Source organism: Drosophila elegans, unplaced genomic scaffold, assembly GCF_018152505.1.
Source record: "Drosophila elegans isolate 14027-0461.03 unplaced genomic scaffold, ASM1815250v1 contig_208, whole genome shotgun sequence".
Taxonomy (NCBI): domain Eukaryota; kingdom Metazoa; phylum Arthropoda; class Insecta; order Diptera; family Drosophilidae; genus Drosophila; species Drosophila elegans.
In genome coordinates, this window is record NW_024545578.1 from 18,723,599 (window position 1) to 18,736,411 (window position 12,813).

Sequence of the window (12,813 nt, forward strand, 5' to 3'; positions counted from 1 at the left end):
AAAAGTTATATATCCAAACTTTGTTTATAATAGTGTATACTTTTCTTTTTAATAATTACGTATTTGCTGAACACATAACAAGGATATCTTTAAGTGCCAAAAGCAACAAATTGTAAGTTTTACGGATAGTTTTTTTTTTCTAAAAAGAATTTTAGACGTCCCTTTACTTATAATAAATGTGCAAACTGCAAGTCTTTACTCTACAATATATTGCTGATTTACTAAAAGAATGTCATAACTGTAGCCATATTTTTTGTTAATTAGATTTTTAGTTTAACAAATCTCAAAGTAATCTTAAAGTTTTTAAAACGTACACAGGCAAATCATTCTGAGTTATGACAGTCTTCTAGGAAACTAGGAATATGTTTTAAGTGCAACACGAGGATATGTAACAAACTATAAATCAGCACCAGCGCAAATCATACTGTTGCGAATATCAATATTTCTTGCAGTGTAAAGTAACATAGTGCTTTGGTCCGGCAAAATGCAGAGGCGTCTCCAGCATATGGCAATGGGTGAGCTTGGCTCTCTAATTCAAATCCACAAATCATCTTTCGTTTAGATAAAAGTCAGGGGCTTGATGTTGAGTTTCTCGGCCAGGTTGGCGCAGGTCTTCAGCTGATTCTCCAGATATTGGATACCACCGGCAGCGTCGACATTAGCCATTCCATTTCGCTCCTTGTCGCCAGCCAAAAGCACGGGATTGCTGGGATCGGTCTGTCGAAGAATCAGGCAAGTTAATAAAAACATAGAAATAGGTGATTGTTTAATAAAAAAATATTATTATAAATACGAAAAAATAAGATAAGATAAAATGTCTTTTCTTCATATGATGGGAAAATTTTACATTTCTAAATATTAAAGTTGGTTTTTAGAAACGAAATGAAGAATCAAATTCGGATATATCCTTACCGGAGTAGTGCCCCTCAGGCGCGAGTTGAAGTCAGTCATGCGCTCCTCGAAGTTGGGGGCAAAGCAGTTGGGATCCACGGCGATGAAGACCTGGCCGAGATCGGCGGCCGAGTCGGCACCTGCGTGTGTCCACTTCCTGACCTTCGTGGAGTAGTTGGCGCCGGACATCACGCCCGACAGGATGTCCACCATGGCGCCCAGGCCGTAACCCTTGTAGCCGGAGGTCAGCTCGGATCCGCCCAGCGGCATCAGGCATCCGGTGTTGAAGCCCAGATCGGCATCGTTGGTCACTGCTCCCTCGGGATCCTGGGCCCAGCCATCGGGCAGGGGGGCACCCTTTCGACGCTGGATCTCGATCTTGCCCACGGCCACGGCGGTGGTGGCCATGTCCAGCAGGAACTGGTCGCCATTTGTGGCATTGGCGCCCAGGGACAGGGGATTGGTGCCCAGGGCGGCCTCCTTGGCGCGGGTGGGCGCCATCAGGGGCGAGGTGTTCGTCATGGACATGCCCACCAGACCCTGCTCCATGGCCCTGATGGCATACCAGCCGGCCATGCCGTAGTGGTTCGATCCCTTGGCGCACACCCAGCCCACGCCCACGTTCTTGGCCTTCTGGCAGGCCAGATCCATGCAGTAGTTGCCCACCACGGCGCCCAGGCCATTGAGGCCATCCACCCAGGCGGTGGCCGGGGTTTCCTTCAGCACCTTGGGCACAGCCCCTCCGTCCGTGGAGTTGATGGCCAGATCGTTGATGTACATCTCCAGGCGATTCATGCCGTGGCTAAAGTGACCCCGATGATCGGCGGCCACCAGCAGATCCGCCTGGGCCTCGGCATGAGCCTGGGGCACCTTCACGGCCTTGAAGCAGTCGATCATGAAGCGACGCGACTCGGCAACGGCCACCAATCTTGGGGCAGCGGACGACATGGTGCGGTTGGTGGTCGAAAGGTCTGAAAGAACTGAAAGAATTTAGAGCGGAACGTGTGCGTTCGGATACGCGGCGTATGAGCGACTGGAGGCGAAAGCCATATAAAATGGTCTGAGGCGACCGAAGCGGACTTCTAATTGTTCTGGCAATCTCTCACCCATACCAAAAAAAAACCCTAGGCGCTTGGAAACAACCCAAAGGGGCTCTTTATATGCTCTATCTGCTTTTGTTTATTTTATTCTTTTTGGCAAACCCGAAATTCTCGAAGCGAATATGCTTATCAGCATTATGTTTGGAGAGGTTTTGGCTGGTTTTTTTGAGGTGTTCTCTACCTGATAGTTCTGGTATATAATGGAATCGCAATCTCTCAAATTGTCTGGCGCGTGTAACTTGTTTATATTTCAATTTTTGTTTTCTTTTTTTTTTGGTTCTGCCTCTCTATGTTTTCTATTATAGGGGGCTCGCAAGTCTATATGCACGGTTTACTTATTCATTCGCTGCTTATTTATTATTTGTGTGCGAGTATTTCAAGTTATTTCCGCTGCGTGTGTGGGTTGAGTATCTGTGTGTGTGTGTCTGGTAATGACCTTGAACTTGTGGAAATTATTTCTTTACTTTGAAATTAATGCGTTGAAATGAATGGCAAGTGATCGAGTTCACAGAAAAGTGATGGTCAGGGCATTTCAATTACAGTTCATTTACTTGGTGAATGTTTGTTGTGGAGATGGGAAGGGGATTGGGCGTATTTGCACGTAATCCATATAATTTTGTTGACCTTACACAATGAAAGCGAGTGTGACAGATGGGCGACAACTAACACCCCAATTAAGTTGATGGGCTTGCGAGCATTATCTTATCGGAAGCCAGTCAGACCACTGAAAAAAATTGAATTGAATTGATGGAATGCTTGCTATTTCTCTAATAAATGTTGAACTTAACAAATGATTAAACAGAAATAACCGATTAAAACGGAACTGAAGTTTAAAGAATAATCCATGAAAAATTGAAATGAATAAATCATTTGTTTTTAAATTGTAAAATAAATCTTACTATTATTGCTTTAAAATAACAGTTCTTATATGATTTCAATTTTGAACCCTACGTTCCCTACGTTTGAAATAAATAAAACTTATATTTTACAAAAACAATCATAGCAAATTTAATCACGTTTTATAGTTTGTTCACTGTATTTTGAAAGAACATGAGTTCTCCTTCTTATTCATTGATTTCTAGAACATTTCAAAGTTTATTTCCTAACAAAACCTGACTCAAATTCGTTTTAACTGGCTTAAACGCGGACTTGTTTATATTTTAAATGATGAAATATAAATAACCAACGTCCCTTTTGCTGGTTTTAAAATCTTTTGGCAGCATTTTGAGAATTTCTCTTTTACCAGCCACCTTGTCCAATCAGGTTAAGCCTATAGCCCAAAACACATTTGTAGAGCTACGGGGGCCTGGGTCTGGCCCGTATAATCAATCTGGAGTAGACGAGTACGTCAAGTAATAATCATAAACAAGAACTGTTGGGTTAGGTAAACAAGTTTTATGACCGACTTGGTGCGCTCATTAACACCTTTTTTGAGTAATAGCAGAAAAATGATCGATCCGCGCTTTTGCAGCGGGTGTTAAACTGATAAAAAGGCAATTGAAATAAAACCAGTTCTTAAATTGTTATTTATTTGTACAACAAAAGAAGAGTAAGTGCTTAAAGAGCATTCAATGAGGCAATCAAAATGTGATTAGTAATAAATGCAAGGCAGACCGTCTGACGCCTCCATTCCCAGTTTCATTTCGATTCCTTTTATTGTTTTTGTAGTTAATTAAGAGCCAGTCCCCATTTTCTCTATAAAATCGCCACTTGTTCGACAGACCGTTTTTTTTGGCAAATGCTTGGTTGTCAAAAGAGAAACATTTGTTTTAATTATAAACGTCTAAAGCAATTCGTTAGCTCGGCGTGTGGGAGTCGTTATGAGAAAATTTAGCAAAAACCGGCTGAATTATTAAACAAGAAAGAAAGCAAACTTCGGCAAGCCGAAGTTCATATACCCTTGCAGCTATTGCATGAATTAAATACTTTTGAAAACATTTAAATTATGATTTACTTCAGTATATACTGAAAAACAGTGAAGCTATGATGATTTGCAGCTCAATTATTAGATAGTTATTTTATATATTTTTATTAGTTCTATGGGAGCTATATGATATAGACGTCCGATTTTGATAAAATTTAAACCATAATTCTGAAATAATTAAACATTGCCATATGTCGAAGAACTAAACAAAAAATTAAAAAACAGAAAAGTTATAATTTTTTTTCATTTATTTCTCCGATTGTTCCTATGGGAGCTATATTCTATTGTCGTCCGACTTTGATGAAATTTAAACCGTAAATCGAAAATATTTAACCATTACTAAATGTCGAAGAACTAAACAAAACATTAAAAAACAGAAAAGTTATAATTTTTTTTCATTTATTTTTCCGATTGTTCCTATGGGAGCTATATGCTATAGTCGTCCGATTTTGATGAAATTTAAATCGTAAATCGGAAATATTTAACCATTACTAAATGTCGAAGAACTAAACAAAAAATTAAAAAACAGCAAAGTTATAATTTTTTTTCCTTTATTTTTCCGATTGTTCATATGGGAGCTATATGCTATAGTCGTCCGATCCGGCTCGTTCCGACTTATATACTACCTGCAATAGAAAGACAACTTTTGGGAAAGTTTCATGCAGATAGCTTTAAAACTGAGAGACTAGTTTGCATATAAACGGACGGACAGACGGACAGACGGACGGACAGACGGACATGGCTAGATCGACTCGCCTGATCAAGAATATATATACTTTATAGGGTCGGAGATGTCTCCTTCACTGCGTTGCAAACTTCTGACTGAAATTATAATACCCTCTGCAAGGGTATAAAAAGAGAAAAAAATGAGAGAGGGCAATAAAGAAAGAAATTTAAAAATGTTATGGTGTTCATAAATGCAAAATACTAGACTTTAAAGTTAATCTTTGAACACAACAACAACAAGTATCCCAAAGTTGAACTTATTGTTTTAACTTAAGTAAAGTTTTCATTTTTTTATATATAATTAAATCACTGAAAATAATTTTTTTAATTTTGATAATGCTTATTTCAACTAGAGAGTACAGGTACAGTTTATTTCACATGCTAAGATAGTATTTTATAGTTATAGTTTTAAAACGAAACGTCTCGATTAAAAACCTAGAGCTCATCAATTTTTTCTCGAAAAACTATTCTTTGTTAATTTTTTATGTTTATTTATGCTGAAATTTTTCATAGTTTGTTTTAAGTGGGTTTGTTTTTAATAGCATGTTGTTCGACATGGCTGTATTTTCAAACGGTCAGTCATATCTATTTACAATATTAACACTATAACCAAATCTTTGTTTTGTCTAACTTCGACTTTGAATTGGTTATTATCGGTTAACGTTGCATGCTTCCGTTGGGGTTTGAATCACTGCTTCTGCAGCCGCATCATAAATCAACGATTGCACGCGCAATTTGCATAAATCGAGTTTTGAACTTACCGCTGGCATTGGCAAGCGCGTTTGGCGCCTGCGCAGCTGCCGCTGCTGCTGCTGTTGTTGCTGTTGTTTTGCTGGCCAAAAGTGCAGAGTGCCGCCCACAGGTGGGCAAATGCAATTGGCGCCTTTGATGCCGGGGCAAAAACCGCCAGTTGGCAACGCGAGTGTGGGCGTAAACATCGCAGCTGACCGCCGTAATTGATCGTCGCAGCAATGTCAACGCAGTCATGACGACAAATAAGGTAAAACACAAAAAAAGGTAACCAAAACAGAGAGCAGAGAAGAGAAGAGAAGACGCGAGAAGCGAAAAGATAGAGAGGAGAACGGGTCTGCTACGTAATATATTACGTATACGTAAGCGTGAGAGAGGGGTGGAATCAGAAACAGAATCACAATCAGCTGACGTGACGGCTGTGAGCTTTGCTTTTTCGCCTGCACTTTTTAGTTATTCTCTAATTCTCAAGTGACTCACAACGTTTCTCTTATTGTTTTGGGAGATTTACTCGCGCGCGCAGAATAATTGCCCAGAAAATATTAAAAGGAAAACAAAAACACTGGCGGGCCGTCAACTAACCAAACCACTACTACGTAATGTATTTAAATCAACTAACAATCAAACACGCAATTTACGTAATTAGCACAACAAACAACACAACGACAGTAATAACAACTACAATAACAGCAACAGCAACAGCTACTAGCGCCAATTGGCACGCCGAATTCCAATCAGAGCTAGTCTATTCAGCTAATGTTATAGCTCTCCGGATCGGGCGTCTTTATCGTTCGAGGCGACAATCTGAACTGCCGTGAACTGGCATCGTTCGCAGCTATCGCTTTTCAACACAAGGTGCCCCATCGGGAGGAAAGCGAAATCGAAATTTAAATATGTAACAATTCGATTCAAAGGTGCCGCGTGTCATGCGTGTTAAATGTGTCATAGAAAGGGGAAAGTGCAGTATCTTGCAAGAAACAAGAAACGATTTTAATTTATAAAATTCAATTTTTTCCCTATGAAATATGTGTGTTCTTTTAAAAGCATCAACAATTAAGTTTGCTTTTTATTTGATAGTTTTTGTAGTTTTTTTTTGTTTGCGAAAAGCTGCAAAAAAACATTGGTGATAGTCTCGGCTGACTCCCACTTACATTGTTACGTAGTGACCAATAGTCGAGACACCCACCCACACAATGTGTGATTCCAATTGGAACTCAATTTGTAAGTGCAAAAAAGGATAACTAAAACTAGATTTCGTTCTTAACAGCTTAAAAATTTAATATGGACAAGGAATGATAAAGAACAGAAATCAAAACAACAATTATATTACTATAAACTATTTATACCTATTATCGACTTTTTAAATAAATAAGTATACCTGCATTTTTATAAAAACACATTTAAAAATATTGTGTATTAGAGAACGAGTCAACATTTGCCACTTATACAAATACGATTGTTTTATAAACATAAGAAACGTATTATTGGTCTCTTTAAGCGGCCTTTCCTTTTTTTAATAGCTAGAAAAGCAAATATTTATTTTTCATTATGAGTACACAATCGACCAAAATGTAAAATGTAAATGTTTTTATCTCATACTGAATCGAAGCTGTTGCTGCTCTGCTGCCTGTTTTGTTTGTTTTAGAAAACAACTTGTCACTTAATATGGTTATTTGTTTGGTGTTTGTACGTGTGTTTATATTTCATTTCACCTGCCTTTCAATTAACGAATAATTTAAGTCATATTTATATTTATATTTATACATGCAAACGAATAATGTCGCTAGTCGGTTGACTGCCCCTATTTAGCACATGGGCGCAGATTACCTTTGACAGAGTCCCACGCACAGGTACATTCATACACACAGGTGCTCCGATCAATATCGATCCGTCGTCATTAATCTATAAAGCGCTATCAAAGCCTGCACAAGTTCTTAATTGGCTGTTACAGCGGCTTTGACGATTTTGGGCGATGTCAAGTCAACTGGTGCCGAAAACAAACAAACAAAGCGATATCAGCTAACTCTTACTAGCACATGTATGTCATCATCACAGCCATCATCATCGTCATTATGACTCAGTGGATCGTCATGCTCGGTGCTGGATTTTACACCCGAAAAAATTGCAGTGAAATGAGCCATTATTTAACATTTGTTTTGTTAATTTAATACTAGTTTAATAACTGGTTTCTAACGGTTAGAAATTTATATTTTTTACTTTAATGTTCAAGATTCCAACTAAGTTTTAGTTAAAGGTTTGAACTCTAATACAATAATTTGGAGTTGGGAAACCTCTATTAAAATCACTAAAATAATTTTAAGAACTGGCTACATTTTCTACCTGATTTCTAATAGAAGATATTTTTTAAAATGACGGTCTAGAACACTTATATTTTATAAGTTTGGTTCCTTAACCCCTTATTTATCTGATATTCAACACAACTTTGCATTTCTTAAACACCAAAATATTTAACAACAAAATAACATTTTACTTTTGAATTTACTTAAAAGTAAAACACAGATTAAAAGTATTTAAAATACACAGAAGTTTTCCAAATATTCTACCAAAATCTCAAGTATGCCAAAAAAATCCACATCATAATCCACATAATTAAAATAATTTACTTAATATTTATGTAAGAAATATACATAAATTGACCACAATTTTGGTCTGTTTATGTAAAGTGGAAAATGATGTGTTTTTTTCGCTGTGCAATCATCAATTTTGGGTGCCCCCTGCGGCGGCGCCTCTGGGCGAAATGTTGTCACTGAGGCTCGAAGATTCTCGCTGGGCTTTCGCCCGATCGCAATGCGCATTCCGCTGCAGACCGCCGGCCGAGGCAGTCGATTCATTAATAATCTTCCAACGGCATTGGAATTAAAATTGGGAGTGGGAAATCGGCGAATCGCCAAAATAAACAAGCTCCCAACTAGCCGCTAACTGTTTAGAATCCGAGCCGCGTCCGCTAATTGCTTTGTTTTCATTCTGGTTTTTCTGTGCAGTCCAAAACCAAAAACCGAAAACAAACTTAAAACCAAACTCAAAACCCAAACCATTACGAAGCCGAAAAAGTTTTAATCGCGAGTTTCGACCTCGACGTGAAAGTTTCCACTTCCAACCGCTGCGTGCACGTAAGTACGAAAAACATTTTTGGCATTGAGCGTCTGTTTCGGCTGGCAATCAGAATAATTTCCGCTTAATTGCAGTTGATATACATACGTACAAATTGAGTGCCATGGCTGCGGTGAATGTGAAGATTGTGGAGTCCAAGCTGGACATTTTTCAGGCCCCGCAGAGCCATGCTCTGGCCCATGCCGTGGAGTCGTCCTTTGTGGCGGAACGGGGATCCCTGGCCTGGCAGTTTGCCCTGATCTACGGGGATGTGGATGAGCTCCGACAGAGGCGAGTGGCCAGGGGAAACTGCGCCGTACTGGAGCACAATTCGCGGTTCATATACTACCTGGTCACCAAATCGAATCTCTACGAGGCCAGCACCTATGACGACGTCCAGGCGTCTTTGATCTGTATGCGGGAACACATGGTGAGTGCTTGGGATTGGGGTCTTCGAGAGAAATAAAAACAAGTGACATTTCCCCCCAAAAGAGTAACCGCACTTCGACGCTCGGAAAACTGGTTTCTTTGCCAGTCTGACTTTGTCAATTTACAGTTAATTTATTTGTACATTGAGACACAGTAAATATCACAAAAATGTTTCCCCTTTTCTCATGAAATTTTAAAGCATTTTACTTGCTTAAAAATGTTAGGTCATAAAAATATTTAAAAGAATTTGCATACAGTTAATTTATTTGTAGCTATCGTTTAAGTGGTGTTCCCATCTTGATTGCTATTTTCTTTTGCAAAAGTATGTCTTTCGGTTAACTATAATTGGCAGTGGGGAAATTAAAGTCAGGTTCTCAAGATTAGTTTGTGGAAGATTAAGATGTACTTTTTAATTTAAAACTTTCTCGTGACCCATTATTGGTAATATTTTGCTAGCCCAACAAATTGTTGAAATCTCTATCATACAATTCAAATCTTATGGCTTATTCTCACTTATTTTTGTTATATTTTATTTTTCTTATGTATTGTGTTATGTTATCTTTATGCTGTTTTACTGTAAAATTCCTTAAAGTGTTTTGAATACTGATAGAACTTTTTCTGATTTTAAGAAACTTTTAAAATAATAGTATAAATTCATTAGCGATTTCTGTGGCTTTAAGCAAATTAAATAACAATTTTTTTTGTTGTTTTACCATGTATATTTTTAATTGCTTAAGATATTATTTGAAATTAATAGTTTGTTAAACACTTTAACCTAATTTTATTAAATAAAAAAGTGGGCTATTTAAGTTTTTTTTAAGATTCTATTAGCCAATGCTCACTGTACTGTTTCCCCAGCGCAACCACGAGATCACCAAAGTGGCCATGCCCCGAATCTGCTGCGGCAAAGATGGCCTCGAGTGGAGGCAAGTGAAGCGCCTGGTGCAGCAGACCTTCTCCCAGAGCGAGTATCCCATCGAGATACTCATCTGTGAGCACGACGACATGTCCAAGGAGGTGAGTAATCCCAGATAGTTGAAAAGAACAATTGACATACCCGGTTAATCCACAGTTGGCTGCACCCAAGTGTCAGATTACGGAGGCCAGGGGGAATCTATTCAGTGCCCCGGAAAACTATGCATTGGTGCACTCGGTCAGCGCTGATTTCGCCATGTGTGCGGGCATTAACCTCCAGTTCCGCTGCAAATTCGGCCAGGTGGACGAGCTGAAACGACAAAACCGACACACCGGCAATGTGGCTGTCCTGGAACAGGAAGGTCGATACATCTACAACTTGGTGACCAAGGAGCGGAGCCACGAGAAGTGCACTTACACGGCTCTATATTATGCCTTTCTGGCCATGCGGGAGCATATGGTAAGTATTAGTTCCTAAAAGCAGAAAAACATAAATCATAAAACAGAACATAAATAGTAATTAATACCTCCACAAAAATGCATGTTTTAGAGGGAGCACGGAGTGACCAAGTTGGCGATTCCCAGACTTGGATGCGGCATCGATCGTTTGGATTGGTTGCGTGTGCGCAGTTTGCTGGATTTGGTCTTCGCCGAGGACAAGGTGGACATCATTGCCTTCTTCTACACTCCGCCACAAATGGTCAAGGACACGCTGAATGTGGTGTGTCCCACCTGTCGGCACATGAAGACCATCCATTTGCCATCGAGATCCGTCAGCGGATCTAGGCAATCTCTGCACCGCGAAAAGACACCCTTCTAAATGCAAGCAGGGCGAACTGTATATAGAAATCTTCGTTTGACATTCGAATGGGTTTTACTTGGGACTTGTGGCACCGAATGCACCAAATACTTATATAGCTCTTAAGAATATTCACATAAGAACTTTCATGCACGAAAAATGTTTATTTTTGGGTATTTTATACTGTATGTAAATTAATAAACTGTACACGCCCTCGAGAGGGTATTAACCAAAGATCGACTTTTATTTTCGAATCATAAAGCTTAAAAAAAATTACTTTGCAAAGTGGCATTTCTTTAAAGTCTTGAGTCTTAAATCTCTTAAAATCAGCGTTTAAATTTTGTAGTTTATGGTTGTTTTTTAATGACTTTTTTAGTTTAGTTTTTCTTATAGACATCTGATTTTTAAGATGGTAAATATCTAAAATATTATGGCATAAGTCTCTAAAAATTAGAGCTCACAACGTCTTTGAAATCTTCGACAAATTTGAAATGCTCTCTTTCTGGCAATGTATGCTTTGATTTTTGTGACAGCTTATAGAAATAATCTAGTAGTTCTTTTGCTTTAAAAAACAATTTAAATAAAATAAAATGTATTGTCCTAAACTTCTAGATTTACGTAACGCATTTCGACGGGCCTTTGTAGTCGGAATGTCATCGAAACCCCAATATAGTCTTAGCGAGGTGGACGGGGATCTGTTCTCCGCCCCCAAGACTTATTCCTTGGCCCATTGTGTGGGCGCCGATCTTGCAATGGGCGCTGGAATCGCCGTGCAGTTCAAGAAGGTCTACGGCAAGGTGGACGAGCTGAAAGCCCAACAAGCGGGCAGTGGAGATGTCGCGGTCTTGAAGGATGACCAGCGATACATATACTATTTGGTAACCAAGCCTCAAAGCTGGGGCAAACCCACCTACGAATCTCTACAGGCGTCCCTGGAGCAGATGCGCGAGCATATGGTAAATATAGAAGTGCTTTTAATATTATTTTTATCTTAGATACCAAAAAAACTATTTGTAAATGTAGATTTACGTTCATAAATTCATCGATTCCTACTGTATTAAACAATAAAAATAGGAACGTTAAAAATAATTTTTACGGCAATACTCTTACTCTTTCATATAGCTAAATAATCTGTTGAAATACATGAACCTATTTTAAACTAATATAAAATAGGTTCATGTATTTCACAATAGATTATTCCCTTTTTAGGGATATGTGGAATATTAAACAGCCAATGTTAGAGATTTTTAAGCCAGGTGTAATAATATTGGTATTTCACTAATTTTAGTTCTAATAAGAAGGATCAGCTAGATACACACATCCAGAAATCTTGTTCCTTCAGATAGCCTTATAACACAGAGCCTTATATCGTAACTATCTTAATCACTCTATATCTTAATCTCTTATATTAGCGCAAAAACAACGTGGATAAGCTGGCCATACCACGAATTGGCTGCGGCATCGATGGCTTGGAGTGGGATAAGGTCAGTGGAGTTCTGGAGTACGTTTTTGGCCAGGAACCGCTGGAGATTGTGGTCTACAACTTTGTGCCGCCGCAGAACAAATAATGGAATATTTACGCTTACTTTGTGCCATTTACTTCTGAGCTTCATAATTATACACAACCAGTTCCAGAGCATCCAATTGGAAAACCGTGCAGACTAGTTCCTTAACTTTTGGCCACTTCAGGCCATCCAGACCGCATCCTATGCGGGGCATGGCTAATTTGGTGACTTGGTGGGAGATCTGTTGGTGATTAAAAAGCATTATAGTTTATAGGAAAGGTAAATTTATCCATTTACCATATGCTGTCGCATGGCAATTAAGGAACTGTGAAGGAGTTCATAGGTAGGCTTTCCCCAACTGGATTTTTTGGTTATCAGGTAGTATATATAACGCTGCTGATCGTGAATGATGGCCACGCCGCCGGGCTGAACGTTCTGCTTCTGCAAGTTCAGTAACTGCCCAAATTTGTTTCTAAGAAATCGGGGAATGGTTTAATTATCTTCAAATCATGGTATTAAGACACATTTTGGCTCACCGAAATTTTACAGCTATGCCTTTGCCCATACGCAAGTCTGCGGCCACACAATGGCACATGGAATAGTCACTTTTGCAACTAAACAAGTCGCCTTTGATTTCCTTGTAAGTAAAACTCGACATTTCAA

The 12,813-nt window shown here is 39.0% G+C and overlaps 4 protein-coding genes across 5 annotated transcripts; 2 read left to right on the forward strand and 2 right to left on the reverse strand.

The window, feature by feature from the left end:
* Positions 1 to 19: 19 nt before the first annotated feature.
* Positions 20 to 5,839, reverse strand: LOC108142415 (uncharacterized oxidoreductase YjmC). Its single transcript, XM_017266268.2, has 3 exons — positions 5,403 to 5,839; positions 913 to 1,862; positions 20 to 717 (listed from the first exon to the last, which is right to left on the reverse strand). Exons 1-3 carry the CDS (start codon positions 5,626 to 5,628, stop codon positions 559 to 561), a joined length of 1,335 nt encoding a protein of 444 aa, XP_017121757.1. The 5' UTR covers positions 5,629 to 5,839; the 3' UTR covers positions 20 to 558.
* Positions 5,840 to 5,859: 20 nt separating this feature from the next.
* On the forward strand, positions 5,860 to 12,297 carry LOC108142416 (ADP-ribose glycohydrolase OARD1). 2 transcript variants are annotated; one of them, XM_017266271.2, is made up of 3 exons: positions 5,860 to 5,987; positions 11,258 to 11,601; positions 12,058 to 12,297. In XM_017266271.2, exons 2-3 carry the CDS (start codon positions 11,296 to 11,298, stop codon positions 12,211 to 12,213), a joined length of 462 nt encoding a protein of 153 aa, XP_017121760.1. In that variant the 5' UTR covers positions 5,860 to 5,987; positions 11,258 to 11,295; the 3' UTR covers positions 12,214 to 12,297. The 2 variants fall into 2 exon arrangements, with proteins under 2 accessions (XP_017121760.1, XP_017121758.1); XM_017266269.2 differs by lacking the exon at positions 5,860 to 5,987 and having other exon boundaries at positions 11,236 to 11,601.
* Positions 8,199 to 10,879, forward strand: LOC108142414. The gene is made up of 5 exons (XM_017266267.2): positions 8,199 to 8,522; positions 8,598 to 8,932; positions 9,790 to 9,948; positions 10,004 to 10,306; positions 10,397 to 10,879. The coding sequence occupies exons 2-5, from the start codon at positions 8,627 to 8,629 to the stop codon at positions 10,664 to 10,666; spliced, it is 1,038 nt and encodes a 345-aa protein (XP_017121756.2). The 5' UTR covers positions 8,199 to 8,522; positions 8,598 to 8,626; the 3' UTR covers positions 10,667 to 10,879.
* LOC108142417 (ADP-ribose glycohydrolase OARD1) lies at positions 12,221 to 12,808 on the reverse strand. The gene is made up of 3 exons (XM_017266272.2): positions 12,687 to 12,808; positions 12,448 to 12,622; positions 12,221 to 12,391 (listed from the first exon to the last, which is right to left on the reverse strand). Exons 1-3 carry the CDS (start codon positions 12,806 to 12,808, stop codon positions 12,242 to 12,244), a joined length of 447 nt encoding a protein of 148 aa, XP_017121761.1. The 3' UTR covers positions 12,221 to 12,241.
* Positions 12,809 to 12,813: the final 5 nt, after the last annotated feature.